Here is a 12,310-nt window from a genome sequence, read left to right as displayed (position 1 = left end):
TCTGTACATAGCTCATTAATTTTTTTCCAAATGTATAAGAATTAAATTTAGCTATACTCCCGTATTCCTTATTTAACCTTAATACAGTCAGACCTCTATAACAACATATCTATATGACTATATTACAATCCTTCACTATAAAAGCCTAGTTTTTTTCAGAATCGATTTTTTATGTTATATTTTATCTCTCTATAATAACATTTTGCCTATCACAACAACAACCATTTTTATAACAGTACGCTCTTTGTAAAATTACCCCTCTATAACAGCCATGCAGATTTTCTAAGATTATTACTAATAATAATTCTAAATATTTAAGCAAATATTTTATAACTTTAATGTACAACTTATAATAGCTATATATATTATCTTAAGGATAGCAGTATGTTCCATGAACATATGCACATCAAATATTTTTATAACTAAAGATCTACAAATGATATATCTTGCATTAGAAAAATGTCAAAAGATACTTAAAAGATCTATTTATACTTTTTGAAGATATGCATATCATTCTTTTTTTTTTATTTGATGATGTACACGTGATATATCTTATATTGGATGATTACCAATAATATGTAAATGTAATCTATTCATATTTTTTAACTGTGTGCCTTAGAGTTTAAATATTTGTGCGTTTAATTAAGAATTTTTAAATAATATATTATATTTCTTTAGTATTTAATTCGTGAAATATTTATATCTTTTGAGATTTTGAATTTAAATATTTTATTAATCTTTTATATATAATATTATAAAAGAAAAACAATTAGTTTTTGGATATTTTTTGTCTATAACAGCCAAAATATATTTAAATGTCAAATGTTGTTATAAGTGTAAAACAACCATTCACTATAAAAACCGAAATATTTCGGAACAAACAATGTTGTTATAGAGAGGTTTGACTATAATTACATACTAAATTTAAAATACATATCAATTAGACACAATTAAATTATAAAAACATATATGCAAACAAAGAGTTCAAGACAAATATTTATTTACACTAAACATTTACACAAAACCAAATAGTAGTGTAAATAACAATTATTGTATTAATTAGTTATAGGAAAATAAAAGGGAGAACAATCTCACACCATAAGACTTTAGAGTCCATATCCATTTTGCTCCACATCCACATACGCCAAAAGGAGAAAACAATTTCCATTTCATTTTAAGTTGTAGAAGCAAAAGCAACCATAATTTAAAGCTCTTACGCCTTTTAACTAACTCCTTTTCTTTTTTCTGGGGCCTCACTACAACACAGCTTGAAAGCTAACTCAAGACTCTGCTGCTTCCACCAGGTCATTTCCTCTCTCACTTTTTTTTCTCAATTTTATTCAATTATGTATCTTGAATATAATCTTGATTTATAAATTTCCTCTTCCTTTTTTTTGGGGGTGGGGGGTGGGGTGGGGGGAATTTTGATGAATAATTTGAAGGTGTTGGTCTAACTTAGTGTTTGTAAAGGGGTTATGTATCATTATAGTGGTATGAAAGAGCTTATATAAGTACTCTGTATTATACCAGGTTATGTGTCAATTAAAAGATTACCACGATCCAGAATTTGAACTTACTTAGTGAAAATTTTAACCTATATACAAGGTCTAAGTCAAAGTTATTGGGTTCGGATAAACCCATAACTTATATGCTATGTTCGCCCCTGATAATGGTATGCTGATATAGAGGAGTAGAGCAAAAATTGCTTGGTGTAGGAAATATTGGAAGTGTTTCTTGGGAGAAGGTCCATTTTGATGCATAAAGAAGTAGCTCTAGCTGCTTCTTTTTTTAATTAGATAACTATAATGGTAACTTGATGATGAATCAAATGATATACGATAGCCTAGAAATGAGTAAATAGGAGTGGCTACAACATCCTACTTTATGAAAGAGCAAGAAAAGGTTGGAGGAACAACATTTTCCATGGTTAGTTCATGTTTATCCAGAATGTGCAGGGGTGGGTTTCTTGTAGATTGAGTTGATCGTATACTTTTTTCTTAAAGAAGGGGTGGTTTCTGATCAGATTTTTCCATGAACCTTATGTTTGAGCCAGTGCTATAGCAGGAGGTGGATCCAGGATTTGAACTTTATGGGTTCGAGTTCGGGATTCTACTACAACTCATTTGATGTATTTGGTTTGAAATCGAGATTTCTTAACACATATCTAAGGTCCGAGCCAAAGCTACTGGGTTCGAATGAACTCATACCTTACACTGTACATCGACCCTGGTACTAGCTTGAATTAAGCACAGGTGTTGGACGTTGGGTGTGTGTTATGGTTGTCAAAGCTTTTGTATATAGGAAATGTCTATATGAACAAAGTGTTGGACGGAGGTGCAAGGATACAACTAATAAGCATGAAAATCGAAGTGTATGACATCTGACTAACATCTTCGTAATGCATAGGGTGAATGGTTTTTAGACTTATGCATAGTTAGTGTAACCTAAAGGTGATTCTTTTCATGCGTGTATACTGAGTAGTCCAGAATTTCTTCTTGTCGAAATATCTACAACTTCTTGGTTGTATGAATCAAGAATGTGTCAAAGTATCCAAATACTTCGACTAATATGTGCTTATTGTGCCAACGTTTGATTAAGCAAAAAAAAAAAAAAATTCACTTAGCCATTGAGGTATGGCCTAATTGCATCTTAAAAACCTCTAATTCTATATGGTTCCGGTTTTCAACATGGAGGTTAGATTGAAACTGAAATATTTCTGCACAAGCCTGTGATCATAAAAGTTATCATATACTAACATAATGAATTGTTAAAGCTACTAGTTCTCAATTACTTTAACCAACTGTCCTATCTTGTGTGTTCTGATAACTTTGTTTATGCTACACTAACACAAGCTTAAATTTGATGTCCGGTCATTCATGTCTTATGGAATTACAGATTTTGGAATGACGAGTTCTCTGGGGACCCACCCTCGTATCTGTTCATTAGGAGGTCCAGAGCATATTTTGAAGGAAAGAAGTTGCAAATTTTCATGTTTTCGTTATACAGACGTAGAATCTTCTTGGAAAGAATTGTTACCTTCAAAAGGTCAGAAGTTTATTAGCTGTCGCCACCTAAGTACTAGAAAAAGCTGGTCAATATTTTCTGCTGCAACCGGTGATGCAAAGGATCCTGATGACTCAGAAGATAGTAACAAACCGACAGAAAGTGAAACTGGATCTGTAAGTTAAAATGCCCTTGCTGTTGCAATTCCATCATTGCTTGCTCCCGCCTCCCTATACTTGTTAATTTACACTTTGATTCTTTGAATGATAAATCAAAAAATCATAAAGAGATGTTTGGATATAAAATATAACGCACACAGCATATACTTATACGGATGTGCGTGTCTATGCATGTCTATTGTCTGAATGTCGAACAAGCATCCTAATTTTTTGTTTGTCAGGTAAATAGTGAAATTCTAAGGAATAATCTTGAAAGAATCATCGGGAGGGATGACTCTGCTTTTAGTGGAATAGACCTTGCAGCTTTGATAAGGAATAAATATGGAAGGTCCTATGATGTTCAATTGATTAAGAAGGTACTTGCTTTCCTTATTCTTTAATCATCATTTCTAATGTATTTGTTATTTGATTGACAGTAGATCTACATGCAACTTCTCCATAATTTCAATATTCAAAAATCTATTGGACGGTGTAATGCTGTTAACAACTAAAGATATTGTTGGCTTCAAGTTCGATTAAAAGTGTTTTGTCAAAAGAAAGTTATGTCTATTAGGTTTAGAGTTTTTGGTATCCAATCTATACTTGTTACTCAGGTGACCTTTTTATTATTTGGGAAGCTCTTTTAAGACTATTTGACCATTAAAGCTGACTAGAGAAAGAGCGTTCAAACAATTCCAATTGATGTTGCAAGGTTTTCTGCAGTTAATCTATGACATCATTTAGATGCTTAACTTAGTATCCCTATATTCCTTTTATGTAGGAATTCATGGGGAAAAATCTTCTTGCGTTAAACGTTATGTGGAAATACAGGGAGCAGGTGAGCTGATATCTCTAGCATTCCATAATGAAACTGGTTGTTGTCATTAAATTATTTCTACCATCTGATTTGACGAATATTTTGAAAAATGTCCCAATAAAGTTGCATTTTGTCCTTCCCTCCTTTTAGTTTTCGTCTTGATTTCTTGTCCTGATTAGGCTTGGCCTTCTTAATGGAACATGCCCGAAGCATGATATTCGATGTGATGCTGCACTTTCCTTTCTAGTCCTTGGCCCGAGCATATGAGAAGATGAACATATCTTATTATACAGAAAGAGGAGTACATTAAAGGAGATTACTTGGAACGATGAATTCTATAAGAATCACTTTCAAGTGGAGGAAAATTTGAACAGTTAACATTGGCCGAATGACCAAAAGAGGAACTTCTAAATTTAGCTTAATTAGGTACTGCTGATACACTAGATCAGATGCAAATAGTAATTTTCTTGAGACAGCATGCTGACTACTGCTCTCCTGTAGCTTTCTCAAATGGTTCGCTGATACTCAACATTACGTAATGATCAAGTAAAGCAAATTTTTAAGTTAGAAATTAGCTGACTTTTTGGACTTGGAAATGAGGTTTATTACTTTCCTAGACAGGTTGAAAGAAACAACTTAGTATGTTCGAGTGATCTTTTTGTTTCCTTTTTCTGATAAAATGATTTTAAGATCCTTTGAGATCTGTTAAAGCAAAAATCATGCATTGTAACTGTTAGCATGTGTTGAGAGTCAATATAGAATATTTAAATTGTTTCCATGATTTCCATCTAATGTGCCTTCATGCTTCTTTTTTAAAGCGATCTTTTCCCCTAACTGAAGAAGAATACCTACTGAGGCTAGATGATGTGGCAAACACATTGAAATGTTGGGGAGCTGTTTCGCATGTTCGAAATAGCCTTGAGAAGGTAAAAGAGCGGCCTCGTATAGGGAAGGTAAATTAGTTCTAGATGATACTTGAGGCCATTTTCTGATTGATTTATTCAGATTTTTTTTATATCAATCTCATTACCTGCATCGCTATTTGGTTAGTGTTAAGAGAATCACTTTTTAAATCTTAACAAATAGTTATTACCTATCTAACTAATTATAAATTCTCTGGAATTCGAACCTAACAAGAACTTGTTATCTTAGACTTAATATTTCATTAAAAAACAATCTTTCATGTACAAATTCGAATCACGGATGTAAAGTACTAAGTATGTCACAGACAAAAAAGGAAATCTTGCAAACAACAGGGACAAATGCACAATGATTGTGTATCTTCCTAGAACTTTATGGTTAATTGCTTCTGTATTTACTTATGCTTTATTTGGAGAAATCCATGTGATATCCATGGGGAGGGGGGGGAGGATCGCTCACCCCATTCGCCATGCGATGACCCTGTTATCCATGCATTCCATATGTAGGATTCCAACAATAAAAGAGTAGTGATATCATTGCTTCCTAGTCCTAATAAGGCTTTGCATAAGCCTCTCTCCTAAGTTTATAAGAAAACTCTCGGATTTTAGCAGTTGTGGCGTTTATGACACGTCCCTTAAGGAAGATATATCGGAATTTGCATTTCAAAGATGTTATCGTATTTCCCTGTTGTTACTATTTGGTACTACTTATTCGTTTCTTCCTCTTTTTCTTCTCTCTTTCTTTTTTTCCCTGTTATTCTTCTTCTTCTCACATTTTCTGAGCCGAGGGTTTATTGGAAACAACCTCTACCTTCACTAGGTAGGGGTAAGGCCTGCATATACACTACCCTCCCTAGACCCCGCTTGTCGGAATATACTGAGTTTGTTGTTGTTGTTGTTGTTGTTGTTGTTGTTGTTGTTGTCGCATTTCAAAGATGATTAAGGCTTACGATGACGGATATTGAGTCGCTTGTATGAATTATTCAGCCAGTCCAAAGTGAATGTTTATCTAACTATGCGTTCGATCTTGTTCTCTCTTGTTATAAACCACAGGCAGTGAGCATTTTCATAGATATGGACGAATCTGGCGGCCGTGCAAATGAATGGATTTACAAGTAGGCCAATACATTGTAGCCCCTCCCAGTTGATACTTGATTGTTAGCTATACACAGATAGATGCAGTACAAAGTTGAAGAAGCACTTATATTTTTTCTATTATTTCATTGTTCAGATCCATTTTTTGTAATGTCATTTGATGGCAGACCCCTTTCGTGTAATTTTGTCATTCTCTTATCTACACCATAGTTATGTGACACTCTGTTCTTTCTAGTATGGACATGTAATGTAGAAGGTTATATTGGGCAGCTTCGATCAAATGAGATTCAACACAAACTAGTTGGAATCAGCTATATTATCCATTATGCTATGGTAGACTTGTAGTATCTGTATTTAAATTCAATTAAATCACTATAGTTAGACTCCTGTTACTCTGATGTCAATGGACAATGATCCTTCTCATTCATCGCAATTGTGGATGCTAAAAATCCATCAATTAAGATGAAAGGACATTGATAACGTGGAGTGGAATAAAAGCAATTATGAATGAATAAAATCAAATTAATAATAGACAAAAAGTAATGAGAAAGCAGTATAATAGATTTTAAGTTGTTGTGGCGTATCATAGTTGAGGTTTGACTTAGATCTATGACATGGTTAGTTAAAACAAAGTGCGTCAACCATGATAGTGTGTGATGCAATGATGGCGTACTCCACCATACCAAGCTATTCATATAGCAGACCCAACTAATTGTGATGCAAGTCAAGAGATAGATTAGAGGGCAAGTTATGCATTTGGCCGGTCGACCAAAAATAATTACATCCGCTAGCAAATATAGAGAAACTATATATTTGTTAAGTATAAAATATGTATATTATTATTTAATATATAAAACATATATATATATTACCGGTTATTATTTTTTGGAGCGGCTATATAATGTAATTTTCCCTTGATTATTTTTTTAAAGAACAAACAATTTGGGTTGTACATCCAGCTGGAAAGGTGGTACATAGCTGTTAGCTGATGAAATAACTAAAAGCAGGAACTCAGACCCCAAAGGTAATTTTTCCTTACACTGCAGTCCGTCGAGAATAATATTAGTAGTTTCTATTATTACAATTAGGTTCCCTAATTTGTTGGTTATTTCCCCATTCTATCCTTGTTGATTAGGATGCAACGAGATCATTTCGCGCTATTATATACTACAGTGTAATCAAACTTTAGTAAAATCAATTGAAGAATTATCTTAGTTTTGCCCTAATTTAGCTCCATTTCATTCTCATTGAAGTTTTAACTCGACGTGCATCAATTAGGGTTCGAGTTCCATTGATTTGTTAGTTTGATTAATAAATTGTGAGCTCCAGAAGAACTAATGGACCTGTTGTGTAAAGTCTATGGCGGAACATCTGATGAAGAAGACGACAATGGTGGATTGGAACTTTCTAGACCCATATTGCCACCACCAAAACGGGCCAAGTTCGAGAATTTTAACCGAGTTAATAATCCTTTGCCCCTCTTCAGGTCCAATCCAAACACGAATCTTACAGCGGAAGTTTCTCTTCCAGGAAGGTACATTTCTAAGCGAGAGCGAGCTGCTATCGGTTCAGCTGCAAAAGTTCCGGACGAGCCCAGTACACCGCCTTACCCTAATACTTCACCAGGTTTGTGGATGTTAAAATTTGGACATAGAATTCACGTGTCAAAAATAGAATTTTGCTAAAGTTGAAGATTTGCAAGTGAAAATCAATAGTATTTTACTTGAAGTACTAGTTCAAACCAATATTTTAGTATTTCACCTGAAGTTCAATATTTTGTAAATACTCATAGTCAAACTAGTATTCGTGAATATTGAAGGAATACTGAAATAGAGTATTGTTTATGCTGAAAAGGTTCCCCCTGATCCTTTTTGTTTTGAAGAAATTGATGAATTTGTTGCGAAAGGGATGATTTAGTAGGAGTGACAGCCTAGCGATTCTAGTTCAGTTTACAGGTGAAACACAAAGTGTGAGCTCATCTGCTCTAACCTTGGTAAACAGGATTACAGGTGGATTCGAAGTGCTCGCAAATTGATGTATCCACTATCATAGCAAAAAAGTTGATGAATTTAAAATGTGTTATTGCTGCCAAAATAAAAAATAAAGCACTTTTATTTTGTGTGCAAGGACAAGTTGTTGTTTATTACTGACGAGAAGTGTATTAAGAACTCATTTCTTAATCCAAGGAACTAGGGAACTGAACAGATCCTGGTGGAGGAGAAAAGCATAATATAAGAGGGGGAGAAAAAGAGAGGATTATCTTTGATGGTTTTTTGGCAGATTGATGGATTAAGGAATGAAGACTGTCACTCCCAGGAACTCTGTGCCTGCTCTTTGACTTATCATTGCTTATTACAACTGAGACCCAAAATAAACCAGCCACCTTTATATTGCTGATTGCTTTATGCTTCACTATTACGTTACCAGATAAAATTGCGGGGAACCTGTAACCCGAAGTTTCTTTTGTAATGTGTATAAGATACTTCACTATACAACTTATGCATACTATCAGCAATCTACTTGAGATGACTACTGCATTCGCTTAGCTGCTAGCCAGCCTTGGTGAGCTGTTTGTTAAGAATAAGAGTAACTGCCCAAGTTAGGAGGCTGCTGTCCACGGAAACCGAAAGGAAACCATAACCAGATAAGTTATAATCATTGGTGGATTTGTCGAAACCTAGTTTGTAAGCAGTGGACTTAGCAGTGGAATGGTAGCTGATAATTTAGCACCATTTGAAAAAATGACTAATTTTGTGAATTCGGTCATCCTTCAATAAACTTCGGAGCAATCCCTTTAGTGGCCTTTACCTACTCAACTACAGGTAGGATTGGAAATAGCAAGTGAACTTTATGGGCTTATCTTCTTGTCACTCATCACATATGTTTAGCAAACTTTTGCTTTTATTCTCTTGCAATTCGATTTATATTACATCATCTAAACACCTGCTTTAGTGTGAAAAGTGCTCATTGTAAAAATTTACTGGGCCCAGCTATTGACATTTGGCAAACATTCACCCTAGTGAAGGATGTTTTTTAAGCAAGTCATCAACTTTTTTTTATTGCAATTGATGTCTTTGTGAGGAAGATCTTTGTTTTGAGATGATGTCACTAAAGTTGTCGTGCAAAGTGTTAAAGGAGGCATATGAAGATTTACTAACATGAAAGCAACTAGGAACTTCTTGGCAACTTTTCTTATTGTGCGAATTTATGATATTTTTGTGCAATAGCTATCACTTCTTCTCTGAATTCTGCATTCAAGTTGAGTTTTATCTGCAATCTAATGGAGTAAAGTCTTTTTTCGTCAGTTTTAGGGAACATTTTGGATTCAGTTCTGCCACATAATATTTTGTCAGCTTTGAGAAATCAAACGAAAGTCCATGGACACTTGAGCCATATGCCGGAAAGGCTCTCTGTAGTTCTTGATGGACACACAAGATCAGTTAATGCTGTACAGTGGTCTACAAGTCATGGTAACTGGAATCACTGCTATTGATTTTTGTTTCATATTAGTCCTTTTTTCCATATTCATATTTCCGAAATTCCTGCCTCTGATGTTGAAATAGGTTCAGAACTCCCTTGTGGTTTTCAAATCCCTTCAAATTTGACGTCACAGTGAAATGTACTGCATCACTTTATGCATTTAGTAGAATGAGACTGGACCATCAGTTTACATTGATTGCTCCAAATATTTGCTTGGGTCTTGGTGTACTTTGTATATTTACTTGTGATATCAATAAAGATGGACACTCTTTCCAAATGGGGAGATGCTTTGCCGAAAGAAGGATCAGATAGATACTTGCTTTCTTGTCCTTTACCAAAACAATAAGGAAAAGAACTAATTACTCAACTTCAAGATGAATCAAGGCTTCCTAAAAAATTTTAAAACTTTTTGGAAAAATCGAATGGCTAAAGTGAAAATGTTAGAAGTTTTGGGCCGTCCTAGGAAAAAAATGGGTTAATTTTACTCTGTTAAAAAAACATGAAGAAAAACTTTTGCTTTAGGTATTCAAAAACCAAGAATGCTTTGAAAACAAAGCTCAATAATTTTCACTTTATTACAATGATGTGAGTCAATAACTCGCTAGATTACTTAATGTAATCATTTAGTTGCGAACTTGTATTAAGTTTACTGTTTAATTTCGGATGTGTGATACTTTGATGATTCAATAGCATACTTGTATTCATGATGTTCATGTACACTATTCACCATGCAGCTCACCTTCTAGCATCTGCCGGTATGGATCAAACTGTCTGCATATGGAATGTCTGGAGCAGAGATCAGAAGAAAGCACGAGTACTTAATTGTCACCATGCGGCTGTCAAAGATGTGAAGTGGTCACCACATGGTTTATTTGTGCTCTCTTGTGGATATGACAGCACATCAAGGTTGATTGATGTTGAAAAAGGGATAGAAACTCAGGTTTTCAATGAGGATCAAGTTGTTGGAGTGGTAAAATTTCATCCAGATAATTATAATCTCTTCCTCTCTGGAGGTTCGAAAGGTCATCTTAAAATATGGGATATAAGAGCTGGGAAGGTGGTCCATCAATATGTGCGAAATCTTGGTCCTATCCTTGATGCTGAATTTACAGTCGACGCAAAGCGAATAATTTCATCTAGCGATGTATCCAAAAGCAATATTAGTGAAAATTCAATCATTGTTTGGGATATCTCACGGGAAATCCCTTTATCTAACCAGGTAAAGTTTTTCATTAATGCCTTTTGATTTGTTTTTGTATGCTTCAGGTTTTGTCATGTCATGATTTATTTAGTCATTAGGTGAAACTGTCAAAATAATATCTCCCTTCGCATTTCACGAGTGACTTTCATCATCTTAATGCTTGTGAGAAATGTTCATACAAGAGAAAAAAGTTTGAAGGTGGGCATGCATGTTTATGCAGATGCATGCCCATTAGGGAAAAAAGGAAAAAATATTCATCATGTTCCTATGTTCTGCCATGTATTGAGTCAGTGCAGAAGTCGTACATGACCTTTCCATTTCTCTAACTATTATCCAGTTGACCATCATAGTCCTTTTCCCCATGCTCCTGTCGGAGCTTCTAATCTTCTCATTCTTTCTGACGAAGGTCTCGTTCTTCTTTATTGCTCCTTCCCTTCTTTTTTTTTCTCTGCTCTTATGCAATACACGATCTCTGTATTCTTCATTTGTATATTTGTCTAAATTTAGTAGAAATTGTGCACATCCATGGGCATTAAGAAAGTGATGGATGGAGAGGTTTAACTACCAAATTGAGTGGTGGTGGACATAAATTTTATATGCAAATATCCTGAACTATGTCTTGTGTCATGTCGCACACTTCAATCGTCCACAGTTACAATCTCAAGGATGTGTCATAGCGTATATGCCAAATTATGCTAATCTGTATTGTTCTTTTTTTAAGTCTAATCTTGTGAACATATTTCAGGTTTACAGTGAAGCATATACCTGTCCCTCAATAAGATGTCACCCTTCTGATCCAAAATTCATAGCACAGTCAAATGGAAACTACATAGCAATTTTCTCTACCAAGCCTCCTTTTGGACTTGATAAGTACAGGAGATATGAAGGCCATAGTGTTTCTGGATTCCCTATAAAATGCAGTTTCAGCTTGGATGGTGAGAAAGTAATAACTGGTTCCTCTGATGGATACATTTATGTTTATGACTCGAAATCTTGTGAGCTCATCAGAAGGATCAAGGTATATGATGGAGCTTGTATCGATGTCGTCTTCCATCCTATCATGCCTAATGTTGTTGCTTCATGTAGTTGGAGTGGAGAAGTTTCAGTTGCAGTGACATAACATGTATAACTTTATGAAGGGAGCTGGAGATTGTATCAAGTTTTTTTTATGTACAGTGTGTTTTTACACATCCATGACCAAATTAAATCACTTCTTGTTTCAGATTTTATGTACAAGTATATTGTAAGGTTGAAAACCAGTAGATATGAAGAAGGTCCTGTTAAAACTAATGAAATATAATCTAATCTGATATTAATATTGACTGTTGTTACTAGACCGGGAAGTAAACAGGTATTTGGGCCAAAAAAACTTTTAATTTTCCAAAAAATTGCCTTCCCTTTTTTTTTTTTTTTTTGGAATTCAACAGAAGGAAGATGATTGCATTTTTATTTCCCTTGTTTGGTTTGTAAAGAAATGTTGGAGAGAGGTTATGGTATGAAAAGAGAATATTAAATTGGGTCTCAAAGATATTTTCCTTGCATGAATTGGAGTCGAATAATCCAAGAGGCTATCAGGAATGAGAAATTAGAAGTGTCAAGTCCACAATTTTAGCTTATGTGGATTTTATTATTTGTC

At 34.5% G+C, this 12,310-nt stretch overlaps 2 protein-coding genes across 3 annotated transcripts; both read left to right on the top strand.

Moving 5' to 3' along the window:
- The first annotated feature begins 1,204 nt into the window (after positions 1 to 1,204).
- Positions 1,205 to 6,303, top strand: LOC104233207 (uncharacterized). 2 transcript variants are annotated; one of them, XM_009786567.2, is made up of 6 exons: positions 1,205 to 1,304; positions 2,896 to 3,179; positions 3,404 to 3,538; positions 3,943 to 3,999; positions 4,797 to 4,904; positions 5,952 to 6,303. In XM_009786567.2, the coding sequence occupies exons 2-6, from the start codon at positions 2,904 to 2,906 to the stop codon at positions 6,015 to 6,017; spliced, it is 642 nt and encodes a 213-aa protein (XP_009784869.1). In that variant the 5' UTR covers positions 1,205 to 1,304; positions 2,896 to 2,903; the 3' UTR covers positions 6,018 to 6,303. The 2 variants fall into 2 exon arrangements, with proteins under 2 accessions (XP_009784869.1, XP_009784868.1); XM_009786566.2 differs by having other exon boundaries at positions 1,209 to 1,304; positions 4,797 to 4,931.
- An 829-nt stretch (positions 6,304 to 7,132) lies between these two features.
- On the top strand, positions 7,133 to 11,936 carry LOC104233208 (uncharacterized). Its single transcript, XM_009786568.2, has 4 exons — positions 7,133 to 7,619; positions 9,299 to 9,463; positions 10,208 to 10,692; positions 11,420 to 11,936. The coding sequence occupies exons 1-4, from the start codon at positions 7,331 to 7,333 to the stop codon at positions 11,792 to 11,794; spliced, it is 1,314 nt and encodes a 437-aa protein (XP_009784870.1). The 5' UTR covers positions 7,133 to 7,330; the 3' UTR covers positions 11,795 to 11,936.
- The last annotated feature ends 374 nt before the right edge of the window (positions 11,937 to 12,310 follow it).

This window comes from Nicotiana sylvestris, chromosome 4 (genome assembly GCF_000393655.2).
Source record: "Nicotiana sylvestris chromosome 4, ASM39365v2, whole genome shotgun sequence".
Lineage (NCBI taxonomy): Eukaryota > Viridiplantae > Streptophyta > Magnoliopsida > Solanales > Solanaceae > Nicotiana > Nicotiana sylvestris.
Note: the sequence above shows the minus strand (reverse complement) of the source record. Positions and strands in the feature narration are given on the sequence as shown.

Coding starts and splice junctions, on each gene's coding strand:
- LOC104233207 (XM_009786566.2), top strand. CDS start 2,904: ATGACGAGTTCTCTGGGGACCCACCCTCGTATCTGTTCATTAGGAGGT. Junction 3,539..3,942: donor ATGTTCAATTGATTAAGAAG/GTACTTGCTTTC, acceptor CCTTTTATGTAG/GAATTCATGGGGAAAAATCT. Junction 4,000..4,796: donor TGTGGAAATACAGGGAGCAG/GTGAGCTGATAT, acceptor TCTTTTTTAAAG/CGATCTTTTCCCCTAACTGA.
- LOC104233208 (XM_009786568.2), top strand. CDS start 7,331: ATGGACCTGTTGTGTAAAGTCTATGGCGGAACATCTGATGAAGAAGAC. Junction 7,620..9,298: donor TTACCCTAATACTTCACCAG/GTTTGTGGATGT, acceptor TTTTTTCGTCAG/TTTTAGGGAACATTTTGGAT. Junction 9,464..10,207: donor ACAGTGGTCTACAAGTCATG/GTAACTGGAATC, acceptor TTCACCATGCAG/CTCACCTTCTAGCATCTGCC.